Here is a 14,501-nt window from a genome sequence, read left to right as displayed (position 1 = left end):
CCCAGGATCCTTGATTTCTGGATAGTTGGAGCAGTGTTTGGAGTGTGAAAGGAAAGCTTGATTTCTAATAATTTAAAGCAGACTGCTCAGTCTCTAGGCAGGTCAGAGATGGATTGTATTAGTCTGTCCTCCCCTATCAAAGAAAAGGAAGGAGGTAACAGGGTCATCCAGCCAGAAAGCTTGATTATTGCTGATTTAAGGTGCTGTAATATTCATATTCCCTATCTTAGTAACACCTTTTGAAGGAAGTTGTGGTCAGCAGAGAGAAAAATGACATAAATGTGTCATATCTAGCTTCATACTATATGGAATTCTTTAATCTGTGATTCAAATGTACAAAGAAACACCAATGGCTAAAAATATTTGCCTACTACTTTCTCCTCTGAGACTATGCCCTTAGAGTGTGCAAATAAGAAGGAAGACACACTCACAGTACAATAATTATAAATTCTTTTAACAAGTTGTAAGTGCAAACTAGAATATGAAAATCGAATCTACTAACTGATGTGCACAGAATATTTTTTTTCTGGATGATCTTGTGCTATTTTTAATAGTGGTTTGAAAAAGGAAGGCTTTAAAAGTTGTACATGTTTGAAAGAAGTAATCTGTTATGCAATAACAATTGTACTAAACAGAAAAAGAGCAGCTGTTACTGGAAGTTACAGTTAATTGTTGTATTTTCCAGCACAAGGTTGTTTGGTGGGAACAGTGGGGAAAAAAATGCAAGCAACTGCCAAAAAACAAGCATGTGAGGTGAAACTTGAATTTGCTCTCATGAGAACTTTAAGGTTCATAAGTAACTGAGAAAAGCATGCTGTATTTAAATCTCTGGAGGTGTATTGTACTGTATAGAGACAGAGCACAGCACACAGTGTTGGCAGGAGAAAGAAAGGAGAACAGAAAATCAGAAAGACTGGTGGGAAGGTAAGGGTCATCAGGATGGATGGAGGATAAAGTACCTGCTGCCACTTCAAATGTTTTTTTTTCTTTTGTGGCTTCCTGAGTATATTTGAAGCTCCTAACCTTTCCCTCTCTCCTTGCCCCCACAGAACAGGTTTTCATGTGCTTGTTAAATGAAACGAGCAAAGTGTGTCCTTGTTACAAGTCTATAGAGTAGAAGATAGACAAATTAGCTTGGGGCATTTTGTAAGAACTGTAGGCCGAATCTGATGTGATATATGCATGCCTCAAAAGCAATCTCTGAAGAGGGACTTAAGCAAAATATCCCACCTAGGTTCTGGCTATTGTTAGACCAGTGGGAAAGCTGTGGCAGAAAGCATCCCTAGGCAGGCTGCAGACAGGAACAGGAGAAGGTCCAGAGGCGAGGGGCCTGGCCCTCTTGTTGCATGGGTTCCTCCTGCCCCAGCAGTGGCCATTATTCATATATCAGCATTTCTCTGTTTTGGCACTGCTTCTGACCCACAAAATCTGCCACAGGGTCTGCGCTCTGGGAATACAGCTTGTTAGTCAATGTGTTCTTCCAGCACAAGGCTATAAAACATTGTAGGTCATAATAGGCAGCTATTTATTTCTTAATATATCCTTAGGTGCCAGAGGGGAGATTTTTTTATAAAAATAAAAATAGTGCTGGAATGCATTTATTAGGGATTGACTGTATTTATTTTGAACCACAACACATTCATGCAGATCCACAGTCAAAACTACAAGAAAGTATAGTTTCCACTAGTCTGAGCTTGATTCTCTGAGCACTTATCCTTGCCTGTATTGCCTCCTGTTATGAATAATTCCACTGGCTTCTATGAAAGAACACGCAGTAGCCAACCTTTAACCCAGTACTATTTGCAGGATGACTCTCTAAATTACTTCAGTACTAAGTTTAGGTCTAAAGAACAAACACATTGCCCAAAAAAAGAAAAAGAACAAACACAGACTGAAAGTTGAGCAATGCTCTGAAAATGAATTTTTTTCAATATTAAAATGATCAAGCCTGATTACTATTCATTAACCAGAATGTCTTACAGCTGAAAAAACTGTTTCTTGTCACCAGCTGTATCACATTAATTCAACACGAGTGCAACCACTGAATATCAGTTGATATTAGAAAATTGCATAGTTTATGCAAATTAAAAATACTTTTTTGTTTTGCACAAAACAGATCATGATGTCTGTGTAAGCTTACAACATGACATGGTTATTATTGTTCCCATTATATTATGCAGATACTGGTCATGGTTCTGTAGTTAAGACCCAACTGAGTTTTGTCCCTAAAACAGGAATTCATTCTTATGCTTATAAATGTAAATTATGTAAAATCTGAGACAGGTCTATAACACCTTGCTCCTGAATGAAATTATGGCTTTTGTGAAGTTGGTATGAATTGTGGTATTAGTACCATGTGTCTTCAAAGAATTTACAAATATATTCAATGATTAATTAAAGTTTAAAAATAAGTTCTTTAAGCAAGCACAGAACTGATGACAACTTGAGACCGTATTTTAGATATTGCTATGCTATCATGCTAGTGTGTCACTGCTTATGATTTGCATGTTGATAACTTCAGACAAGTAAATAACACATACAGAAATTCAGTGCATAGGAATGGCATAAGTAGGCAAAACAAGATTTCATGTTGATTTACAGGCAGGACCTGTTGTGATCAGGAGGATTTTGAAAAAATGTACAACTTTATGTACAGTGGAAGAGTAAGTGCCTTTCAGACCTGAGGGCAGCCCTCTGACTGTTCCTACCTAGGTAATCCCTCTCCGGACACAGATGGTCGGCAGCCACCTAGGAGTGCTCCTGCCAGGTATCACCAAGGGCCAAGAGACAGTGCTCATTGCAAGGGGGAGCAAAAGGAGGCTCAGTCTGCAACTGCTTGTTTTATGTAGCACAATTTATCGATATACAGGACAGGTGAACTAGCTTGTCTGTGCTGCCAGTATAAGGTCTACAGTTAGGAATAATTATCACATTGTACTTCTGATTCTCCTGTATCTGCCTCTGTTCAGATTGAGGACTGATTATGTAAACCCTTGCTTCTTGTTATTGTGGCACTCCAGATAATGGTACAGTATAGTCAAATGTGGATGGGTAAATCAGTTTTTAACGCAGAGAAATGCTGAATCAAATGAGCATTTTGTACAGGGTTGATATGGTCTCTGGGCAACCTGAGTTCATTACAGTTCTGTAAGTTTTCTTCAAAAATGTAATTAAAAACGGAATTATGCTCCCTCGAGTATACAGCATCATCTGGCTTAGGGCTGCAGCAAGCAAAGCTTTTCTTGACCTGCTAATGCTATCCCTTTGCTGCCATGAATTTGGCGTGGCATACCAGGGAGCATGATAAAGACATACAGTGACACAGGCCTGATCTGCCCAAATGCTGAGGCAGATTCTGACCACAGTATTTCCCAAACCACTTGTGCACTTTGGTGACATATCCACACAGGCCACTACTGGCAACACAATGGGTTCCTCCCTTCAAGAGTGAAATTGGAAAACAGTGTGGAATTCTAGGGAGCAGAGTTGTAGGAATCCAAAAGGAAGAGGACCCCAAAATGAGTACATTGAACTGTTACCCTGAAGTTTTGCCATGAAAATAGCTCAGGAGCGAGCATCACTGAATAGGATGTCTATTTATTCATGATCACCACCACCAACCACATATATATGTATACATATTAGAAATGAACTTTGATTTAATTGGATACCTTCAATTCACAATGATTAAGCAGAAAAAATTTCATTTTTCAAGGCTGGTTATTTAGAAAGTGGTACATGTCCAACTGCTTCTTTTAGTAATAGAGAACCCATGTTTCAGAACTCTGATGTGGAGCCGGCCTTCCTTGGGGAATTCAGATCTAGGACTAGGTCTGAGACCAGTTTCTAATTTAATTACTGATACCAAAATAAAAATTACTCCCACAAAGCAGATGAAATCCCCCCATGTAGATCAGCAGCAGAAGGCCTCTTTAAAGCTTTACGGTATAGACATAGGCCTTGTGCTGATGTCTGCACAGCATAAGCCTCTGTTGCTGGCCCATCTCCGCAGGAATGAATTGTATCCAGAAAGCACAGAGGAAAAGGTTCAGAATAATATTCTAGGTTAGGCTTTTAATATTGGGTAGCATAAAGGTCAAGTAAATAGTTTTAAAATAACGGAACTTTATTACTATGAAGAACCTGTGTGGAAGTACAGCTTTGTCTTTTTGGTGTTGATCTTGTAACACATGGTTTTTACCTTTTGTGATCATATTCTGAGTTACTAAAGCTCATCGCTGATGAGTTGATTCCTTGCTGTTCAACTAGTGGTTCCATAAAAATTTAGTAAGTTATTTAAAACTACTTCGATTGACATTTGGCAATTCGGGTATTGTTTTCAATTTTCAGACAAGCCATTCTTAAATAATGGCTATAAGAAGTGAGTGATGCTTTTACATGTTAATTCAGCACTGAACCAATTAACTACCCATGTATGCAGTTTTGTAACAATATCTCATCTATTTTCAGTTAATTAGGCAACATGATTAAGATCATATGTGTTGAATTAACAGGTCAGTGCATTATCTCACTACAATTTCATCTAGGAGACAACTTTATCGGAAAGCCATATGAAAAGAACAACAATTTATCCACCCCCAAGTTCCCAGTTTTGAATGTAATCAGCCCAATGTTTCATGGAAAGAGGTCAGTTTTGAACTTGTTTCCTATATAGATCTTTTCTGCTTTGAAATGTGAATTTCCAGTTGAGGCATACAGGTTTAATAAAATGGTCCAAACAATCATTTGCGTAAAAACTGCACAACAGAATGAGAGAGAAAATTCTTCACTTCTTACTCCGTATTGGTCAGTTCATATTTATCATACACATCATTTTCTTCTTCTGGCTGAGTATCCGAGTGATGAATTTCAATAAAAACAATATAGATCGTTGCTCCAAGTACACCTCCCAGCATAGGTGCAACTATAGGGACCCACCACCAATTATTTCCAGCCCTGTAAGACCAAAAAAAAAAAAACAAACCACCAACAAAAACCCCAAACAACAAAAAACCCCAAACCCTAAGAATTATCATTATTTATTACTGTAGTGAATACCCTACCTTATATTTGGCACTAAGCAAATGCAGTGGTGTGTCACACACTATACTGTAGACATTTCTATTTTGTCTCACATTTCTGTAAATGGATGACACTCCTGTCTGTCCTGCCCATGTTGTGATTGAAATGCTAAGTAACAACCACCAGACATGTTGGTCTACGTGCTGTACTTGCACCTCAGAAGATAAGGCCTCTTTACTGCATGTGTGCTTTGGGGCCAAGGGATAATTTCTCCCTTGTGGAAAATGGGCTTCATTGACTTACAATGAAATAAACAGAGACATATTTATTGCACAGCAGTTTTGACTGATGCTGTTGCCAGATGCTCATGAATAGGTTTTCAGGAGTGATTAATGCAAATATACGTTGCAAAGATGGGTTATCTCATCTGCATGGAGATTTGCAGGTTCAGGCCTGCAATAGTATATATGGTGTTCCTCTTGACAAGTATAACAATTATACTTGATTTTGAGTATATGTGCCTTAAGGAATGTAATAAAACACAGTGACTGTAAAGTAGCTTATACTTGACTAGAGTGGTCAAGATTCAAATTTCATGATGTAGAGTCTTACCTCTGTTTAAAATGTGGTGTCTTTCAGTAAGAGGTAAATAAGAGTTTAGAAATTTTATACACCTAAAACTTAATCTTTTTTAGAATTGCTGTGTTCAGTGAGAAAGTCTGGCCCATTGGCTCTGCTGAAATGTTTGCATTGTCTTTGCACAATTACTAGGATTTAATTTTAAATGTGTAGATTTATGAACACTTTTAAAGAAGCAAGTCCACCATTAAATGGTATAAAACAATAAATAACAACATCTTTATGCAGGAGACTTGGGCTTGTAGAATTGTTCTCCCTTTCCTGGAGGTCCACATTCAGACAGTAAACTACTGAGTATTGGTTTCAGAGCACAGACTTTCTTAACGGTACTGGTGCATGAAGGTGTTTTGATTTGATAATGTGCTGTATTAATTGAATATGCGGGTCTGCAGTGAAAACCAAGCTACCTCAATTTCATGCATATTGAAAATGGGGAAGTAACAATTTTTTTCTTCCAGAAATACAAAGGGACAAATTCATCTGTGAGAGGAACTTTACAGGAAGCTGCCAGGGGAATTTTTAAACTGTAAGGATAATTATTCAGCACTCAGTTGTATAGATTTTTGCAGAAGTGAACTTGTGGTTAAGTTACAACACGAGAATGGAACAGGGCTAATCTCACAGTGCCCTATTGATGATAATATTATTCCTTGTTCAGAAATGCCTTAGATGTGCATGTTTTGCCTTTGGAATTATTTATATTTTGCCCTGAGGATATAAAATAACTCCTGATACTATTCTACTGAGTTTATAGATCTGTGTGTTCTTGAGTCATGAATGTCTGTCGAGCCCCTGAATTTCTGGAACAAGCATAGACTAAGGTTTTATTGAATTAATCAGCACACCAAAATCTGTATCAAGTACTTGCATGTAGTCTTCTGTGTGCCCGTGTGTGTACATTGGCGTATAATGAAGGTGTTTCTTGGCAGGTTTCTCTCTCTGCTTGTGCCATGAACTGGCATGTGCCTCGTTGGCTCCTGCATGACCTTCTCCAAATCATGGCCTGTATTTGCAGCAGCTGCTGTCAGCTGTGCTTTAGACACCCTTCTGCTAGGCTGATGGGCGTAAAGTCCTTACAGAGAGTGATGCCAAAGCTGAAATGTGATCAGGACACAGATGACACGAGTTTCCATGACACTCAATCCTCCTTCATTGACACAGGAGCAAGAACTCTTTGTGCCAAGTACAGATAGCTACACTGAAGTAACCTTAGTTCCCTTATAGCCTAGCTTACAGCTTTGCTGCCAAGTTAGCAGGAAAACATCCAGCTATGCCTTTGTCGTCATCAGGTGTTTTTGCTGTCGGGCAGAGCAGGGGGGGCCAGTCGTGAAGGGGAGGAGGCAGCGCACGGGCCTGGCAAGCGGCACTTTGGTTAACTGCAAAAATTTCCAGGAAACTGCAGTGTATAAGCTATACGGACTGGGGACTTTGGCCCATTTTAGACTTGCTAATACATTTCGCGCCTAGCCAACTGCTGTGGGAGGGTGAGATAACGCTGTTCGCTCTAAGAAATACCGGGATAATTCAGGCATTGGGCAGCGTGGAAGGCGCCTGGCTCCCGTTCTACGCTCGGGGAGGAACGCGGCACGTTTCGGAGGCCGCGTCGCCGTGCAGAGAAGAGGTGCGTCTCCCGGCTCTCCCCAAAACGCAGTTCGGTTCACTGCGGGCGACCCGTCCCCGGCGCCGTCGGCGGGGCCGGTGGCCACGAGGTGTCAGCGTTACCGCGCTGGCGGCGGCGGCCGGGCCCTGCCCGCCGCGGCTCCCGGCCCGCAGCGGCTCCCGGCCCGCAGCGCCGTCACGGAGCGAGGCGAACGCCGCCCGGGCGCTGCGGCCGTGGCCGGTCAGACCCCGCCCGGGCAGAGGTGCGGAGGAGCGCGCAGTGAAGCGGGGCGAAACGTTCCACGGCTGCCTTCAAAGGCGGCTGGGAAGCACTGCTCTGGACCGCCGCTTCTCGCTGCCGTTTCGTGCTCCGCTGTGCTTGTCAAGACCCGGAGTCCCGTATTTGTACTCAAAGCTCTGGCTGTTTTCTCGCTACGGGCGAAAGAAACTTCACGACCCAGAACTTTTCCTAAGCTTGTTGGAATGTTAAGCGCGTGCTTAAGAAAGCCTCCTGGTTATCTCCATGGTTTTAGGACAAATCGTTAGAAACATTTAGGTCTCTGAAGTCAGCAGTTGTCTCCTAATGATGGGGACGGTCGCCATCTGTGACACCTATTCCCAGCAGGTTGAGGAGCAGTTTGCAGGAGCAGGCCACAGTGCTGACTACATCTGTTGTGTGCGAAATGGTGCTCTCTACAGGGTGCTGGACAGATATCCCCTTTTCAGCTGCAGTGGGTCAGAACAGCTTCTAATTGGAGCCTTTAACCAAAACAAATCCAGTTGCACTGGCTAGGGAAACCACACCATAGCCCGCGTCCCCTAGCTTGATTCTCAGGGAAACTGCTGCTCCAGGTGCCTTTGTGCAAGATGTAATAACAGCAACAGTTAGAAAATCCCTGCTCAACTGCCTCCCTATCCTCTGGACAACTCCATGGTCCAGCAGAAGAGCTCCCCTCCGGTCTACTTGCAGTTCCCTGCCTGAGAACATGATAAAACCAGAATTTACTGAACCTGCAAGCACAAAGAAGGGTAGAGGGGGTTTTCCCCCTGTGAACCAATTATCTCAATGTTTAGAGCATTTGCTTGGGATCAGGGTGTAGAGTCTCATCCTTTTGTCTCTGATCTATTCCAAAGTGAGGCTTTCCTGGTGGTGCCTGGCTGCTCTGTAGGCAGCACTTGAACACTCACTGACCTGGACAGAGAATGACTCGGTTACCTTGTGAAATGCTTCCACCCTCACTCCAATGAATCTTCAATGCATCTTCAGTATTTCCTGTTGTTCGGTTTGTGCAGCACTCCCCTCGTGTACTGTGGAGGTTTCATGCTTAGGTCCCAGTGCCTGGGCATGCCTTTCACTAGAGAGCTTAAGCACCTGCCTCAAGGCTGTGAATTCCAGTTAAGCTGAGACATCCAAGGTTTAGCTGTCAACTGTTGCTGCATCACTTAAGTCTCTCACACACATGTAATGCCAGCAGAGCATTAGGTGGTTCAGGATCCCAGCTACAATAGTTCAGACTCCTCCCATGGCCTGTAATTGATTCAAAGTTTCCAGCTACCTAACAAAGCTCAAGTTCTTCCTAAGTCCAACCTGGATCTATGCTGTAACTAGATGAGAATATATTCCTGTTGTATCATTCCCTTGAAAACTTGGTTATAGCTGTAGCCTTATAACTGAAGGCAGGGAGGAAGACTTCTTCCTCAATTTATATGTCCCTGAGACTGCTGTAACTTTATTCTGGCAATGACCAGAGATTTCATATCTCATTTTTTTATGTTTCCATTTTCAAATTTCTTAGTATGGTCTTTACAGTGGGGATGCATTCCCTCTCTGTATATAAATTCTAAAACTAAATTAGGGAAGAGCCCCTCTCGGTACAGATGTAGAGTTTTCTTTTAATTTCTTAAATGTAAATAAGACCTTACTGTTGGAGAAGAGCGGAGTTCACAGGTATTCTGTGACTAGACTACAGTACCATCAGGCTTCCAAACGTTTTCAGCAACATAATAGCCAACTTCATAATATATTACAGATTATAGCACATGACACTATAATTAACATTATAGTCAACAACTACTTATAATTAAATAGGCATGAGAGGAGAAACCTAGGTGTGGGATGTCACTCTGTGTGCTGCTGTTTTTAGGAAAAAAAAAAAGTGCAGTCTAATGGTACAGTGGTAAAAGCTGCTGGCGAGGAAATGTTTGGAGGTAAATGGGCTAGATTGCCAGCCTCCTGCCAGCAGCTCCCCAGAGCTGTGTTACATCCAAGCTTTGGATCTGGCCTACAGCATGACTGTGTGCCCATTTCTTCTATGCTGTGCCTAGCTTTTTTTGGGTTTTGTCTTTACTAAGGCACATGATTTGTGTAGATGCAAGTCATACTAAATAAATACAGATTATTTGTACTTGGTGAAGTAGCTAAAATGAAATCTCTATTAAACAGAGCTCTCTAGTGGTCTGCAGTACTTCTGGGGATTCCTACTTGTAAATAACTGGAAAAACAAACTATACAAAAATAAACCAAAAGATCTGCCTCCTGATGACAGATTACTCTTACTTAGATATCCCAGAGTGCCTCTTACAGTGGATATGTGTAAGCCGTGGATTTGATGTGCAACTAATTAGCTGTGCATTTGGCCAGCCAAGAGCGTATGTGTGCGTGCACACATGCATGCACAGGGATTTGAGAGTGTGCTCTGAAATGTGGGAAAACGAAGGGAGCTTGCTTTCATTCACTCCTTCACTCCCAGGCAGGAAGTCAGGCTTTTAGATTGTTGTATATTTCTGCAATAACTCAGTAGTAATAATAGGCTAAATCAATCTGATATGTCTGTGTTTTTTACAGCACCCAATAAATATTCCCACCTAACTCTCTCACGACTTCTTTTTTTTTTTTCGGAAAGCTGCAGGACAAGAGAAGAAAGCACTCATATTTCCAGTGACCTCTAAGGAACTCTAATATTTTGGGAAGGGTCTGCTTGAAACAATGATTGATATTAGAGATAATGCATGTTTGATTTGCCTTAGGAGCAGGAAATCCTTTTTAAAGCCCAGTTCCTAGAGGATGTCTGCCTTAAAGTGCATGAATAGCTTCTTCTGGTATGCAAAGAATTACCTATATGTACGTAAAGTTTGACTTGGTACCATGTTGAATCAGGATCTTACTTTCCTAGGAAGCAATCTTAGCCAAGAGCATTTTACTTCATATCCAGGCATACTTACGTGAATACTTCCATCCCCCATCCTGCAATGGCTGTGAAGAGCCTTGGGCCTAGATCCCTGGCCGGGTTCATGGCACAGCCACTGTTCATTCCCAAGGAGCAAGTAAGAGCAATTATAAGAAGTCCTACGGCAATTGGCTCCAGGCCCTTTGGTACATTGTTATTTCTGGTGTCAAAAATAGCAAATATAGCCAGAAGAAGAACAGCTGTTGACATCACCTGGCCAATGCAAAGAGAAGAATATTGAGTAAATATGTGCAGATTCCTTCCAATAATGAAAAGAGAGGCTATGGCAGCTCTGTGGCTTGTGGTGGCTTAGAGCTGGTATTTAGATTTATCCCGCTATACAGAGTAGCAAAATTTGGAACCCAGTGCCTCTGTACTTTACAGTAATGAGAAGTTTTTGTATCTGTGCTGAAAGAAAAAGACAAGAAATGTGTTGCAGACATCTGAAAAAAAAATAAAAATCTGCAACAACCTGGTGTGGATAGAATATAGGATTTAAAAGGCATCTGCTATGTGAGGTCTGGTACTTTGTTTCCACATTTTTTTTCCTATCAATTTAACAGTTGCATTTACTTGATTTTTGGTAGTTCTGCTATGGCAGTGCAATCAGTTACATTGATATAAGAGTGTTTTATGTGACTGTAGCTTACACTGATAAATCAGACTAAGTATGCACCTCTTTATCCAGGTATTGCATAATGTAAGAAAAAAAAAGTGAAGTCTACAAAGTCAAAACTGAGCAGTTAAAAACTAGGAATTACCTAAATTAAGGTTGCATGTGTAACTGTAACGTGAACTCTATTGCATGTGCTAATTGAGCTGATGAAGGAAATTTTCTTGGAATAACTTTGATGGAAGTAAATGCTTAAATGCTTTGTAAATGTTGATTTTGCTAATAGTTAACTTAGGGGAAAAACAGACAAAAGTTTCAGCAATGTCAAAATGTTCAGTTTCTATACTGATTTAAAGCAGTTTAAGTTTGGGGGCATTAAAAATAATTTTTAAATTTCATCTGTTTTTAATTTTGTTTTAAAACATCCATGGGTAAAAAGATCTTATGGAAAAGTCTGTTGACTGATCTAAAGATCAGAATTGTCTTGCTTATAAAATTTCAAAACCGTGTTTGTGTTTTTTGAAGCCAGATTGCACAATCTTCAAGTCCTTTACCTAAGGAATTCCTGTGCTTCAGCAATCCCTACTTTTCATAGCTTGCTTACACAGTCTTTATTTCATGTATGCCTGAAGAAGATGGGTAAATTGATTAGAAGTAGATAGAAGATATGAAACCTCATTTTTCACTGTTGGATAAGTGGGATTAGGGGATACAGATTGGAAATAAAGTGGAGACTTTTTCAGAGTCAGTCATTTGAAAAATAACAAATAATACAAATCTATTTGCAAAAAGAAGGTTGGAGAGGAGGCTTATGGTAGCAGAAAACTCAGTTGTTCAAGGTGTGTTAAACTGGCTGCTTAAGCATTGCTTAAGAAATAATAGGTCCACAAAATGGGCTGGATTTTGATGTAAATGGACATAGCTTTGCTGAACTTTATGGAGAAACATTGATTTATGATGGGGAAAACCTCTTACATATATTGCATTAAAGACATGTAGAGTGCAACAATTAGTATGGTGTATGTGAAAAGAACAACTTGAAATTATCTTGCTTGTAAAATACAACTAAAGCGTAACTCCCACAAACAGCATTGCATTCTCATTGCTATTGTACACAGTGATGTATGACCAAAATGGTGAGGTTCATCATACTCATTAGAGATCTATGTTTTGGGTTTTTTACTGCTTGGTTTTACAGTTTTCAGTATGTTCAATTTGTAGAATCAAGAGAGCAAGTGCACTTACCTGATCTGCAAATCCATTTATGAGGGACAGATACGGAGCTGGATATGTTGCAAAGATATGTGCTGTTGCGTTAGGTCCTGTGACTTCAAGGTTTCCATTGCTATACTCCATAAAGGCATCTATAGAAAACAGCCATTACCTGGTTGCACTTCTCCAAAACCACTAGGTTTTCTAGGACTAGAATATGTGATAGATCTGTGCACTTCGCATTCTCAACTGAAACTCATCATTTTTTTCTGGGAGCATAGTTAATGGATTTGAGGTGATATGCTAATCATACCTTCCTGTCTCATCTCTCCTCCTGTGCCTTGAAGTACTTGTGTTATATATCACAGCTTTCAAAATGGGGCTGTTTTTTCCCTGGTCATTGCTCCAAACTCAGTGCCAAGGAGCATTTTCTGATTCTGAACACAGTTGCATTATTCTGTAAGAGGTGCTGTATTTGGCATGATGCCCCAAAAAATGCATAGCATCCTGATTGTACTGTTGTGGATTCCTAGCCACCACTATTCCATTTGACAGTTATGCAATGACTTCTTCTGGGAACGAACTCTCCTGAGAGACCTCCTCTTCTAAAGGAGTTAGAATTTTTCACTCTACACGGGCTTTACACCCAACTGCTATGCTAGTCATCCAAGATATGAGGGGAGAGGCTAGCCTCAAAACTTCAGTTCTTTGTATATTTAAGTTAGTGTATTTTTATATGTATTGTAAAGATCTATGTGTATTGAAAATACATGTAAATTTATGTTACTCTATTTAAAGCATATTTTAAATAGTATAATATGACTTCTGTGTTGGAATAATTTGCTGCCTTGGCAAGCCCTGAAATGTTACAAATAGGAAGACACTAAGATGAAGCACTCAAAAAATCTGCATAGACAGACATGAATTACAAATGCTATGCCTTTATTTCACTACTGGATCCAGTAATGAGGTGATACTTGTTAGTAAAGAAACAGCTCCCTTATCTCCCATGGAAGTCATGGTGAGGATGGTTAGCTTCTCCTGAAGCTGGCAGATAAATCTATTTCTCCTTGCCCCTGTTTTTTCTAGCTTTGCTTAAGGCCACAGCATGGGTGCCAAGAATATTTAGTTGTTTAATTTGGTCAGGCTCTCTCATTTGCAATGCCAGATTATTTTGTTGCATTAAACTAATAGGAAAAAAAAGCATAAGGAAAATAAAATTTCTCAGCTGTGAATTACTTTGTACACCTTTAGAAAGGCCTCATGTTCAGCAGCCTAGCATATATATTCCCTCACTCTTGCAGGGGCATTGCTGAAAATGAAGGTACCTAGCTTAAATACGTGTGTATGAGGAGGGTGGAGGTGTTGAGCTCCTATGTCTGTTTTTCTAGCAGTGAGTTTTCAGTGGACCTCAATGAGTACATGACACTCCTGCAAGTTGCAGGAAGGAAGAAGTACAGAAGAGGTTTGGGAATTAATAACATCAAGAGGAGGGTAAAGTACTTGAGCAGAGACAGGGATATGAGAAAATCCTGCGCTCCTGAATAACAGGAAGAAGTCTCTAACCCTAGCCCTAAGTTCTCTATCTTGGCTCCCTATGCTACTGCTACCCTTTGGCAGAATGCCGTGAATCCCCCCAACCCCATGTGCATGTTGACATGCTGCTGCATCCTGGCCACAGCCCTAATTCTGGTAGTCTGGTTTGAGGAGGACCTAGATTCAGATGGGAATCCTGTTCTGGAATACCATAGTTTCCAAATTCTAACACTAACCTTAAAACAAACAAACAAGTTTCCCACCCCCCCACCCCAAACAAACAAACCCCACCAAACCCAAATCAGTTACCACAGTTCCTAAAGATTTTTCTTTTTGTGATTACTACTGGTACTGAGCGCCTAGCTGATATACAATAGGCATTTCTATTTTAGTTTTTTTTCTCTGTTGCACCTAGACCCAGCACTGTCTGCAGACACAGACACAGAGAGAGAGGCTTTGGAGGAGATGGGCTGGGTCAGTAGATGCAGTTTTGGAGTAGGTGATTGAAGCAACTGATCTGACTGAGTGGATTCATCAAGTTAGGGAGTCTGTTACTAAGTTTTTTCCTTTTGTGGCACACCGTGTAAAAGAAACATGCCTCAAGGATAGGGGTAATTTTTTTCTTTTTTTTTTTCTCTTCTAGTATGTGACCC

General features: G+C 40.7%; 1 protein-coding gene across 7 annotated transcripts in view; it reads right to left on the bottom strand.

Annotated features, from left to right (window-relative positions):
- Nucleotides 1–3,581: 3,581 nt before the first annotated feature.
- Nucleotides 3,582–14,501, bottom strand: part of AQP9 (aquaporin 9) — a 28,238-nt gene continuing 17,318 nt past the window's right edge. For 6 of the 7 annotated variants that reach the window (XM_075045384.1, XM_075045385.1, XM_075045388.1 and 3 more), the window contains 3 exons: nt 12,346–12,464; nt 10,483–10,700; nt 3,582–4,956 (listed from right to left, as the gene is read on the bottom strand). In XM_075045384.1, coding sequence (XP_074901485.1) covers nt 4,794–4,956; nt 10,483–10,700; nt 12,346–12,464 — 500 coding nt within the window. In that variant the 3' untranslated portion in view covers nt 3,582–4,793. Of the gene's footprint in view, nt 8,020–10,482; nt 10,701–12,345; nt 12,465–14,501 lie in introns of all 7 variants that reach the window. The other variant, XM_075045389.1, reaches the window with a different exon arrangement.

Source organism: Buteo buteo, chromosome 13 (assembly GCF_964188355.1).
Source record: "Buteo buteo chromosome 13, bButBut1.hap1.1, whole genome shotgun sequence".
Lineage (NCBI taxonomy): Eukaryota > Metazoa > Chordata > Aves > Accipitriformes > Accipitridae > Buteo > Buteo buteo.
The sequence above is the reverse complement of the archived record's forward strand: the minus strand, read 5'-3'. Positions and strand labels throughout refer to the sequence as shown.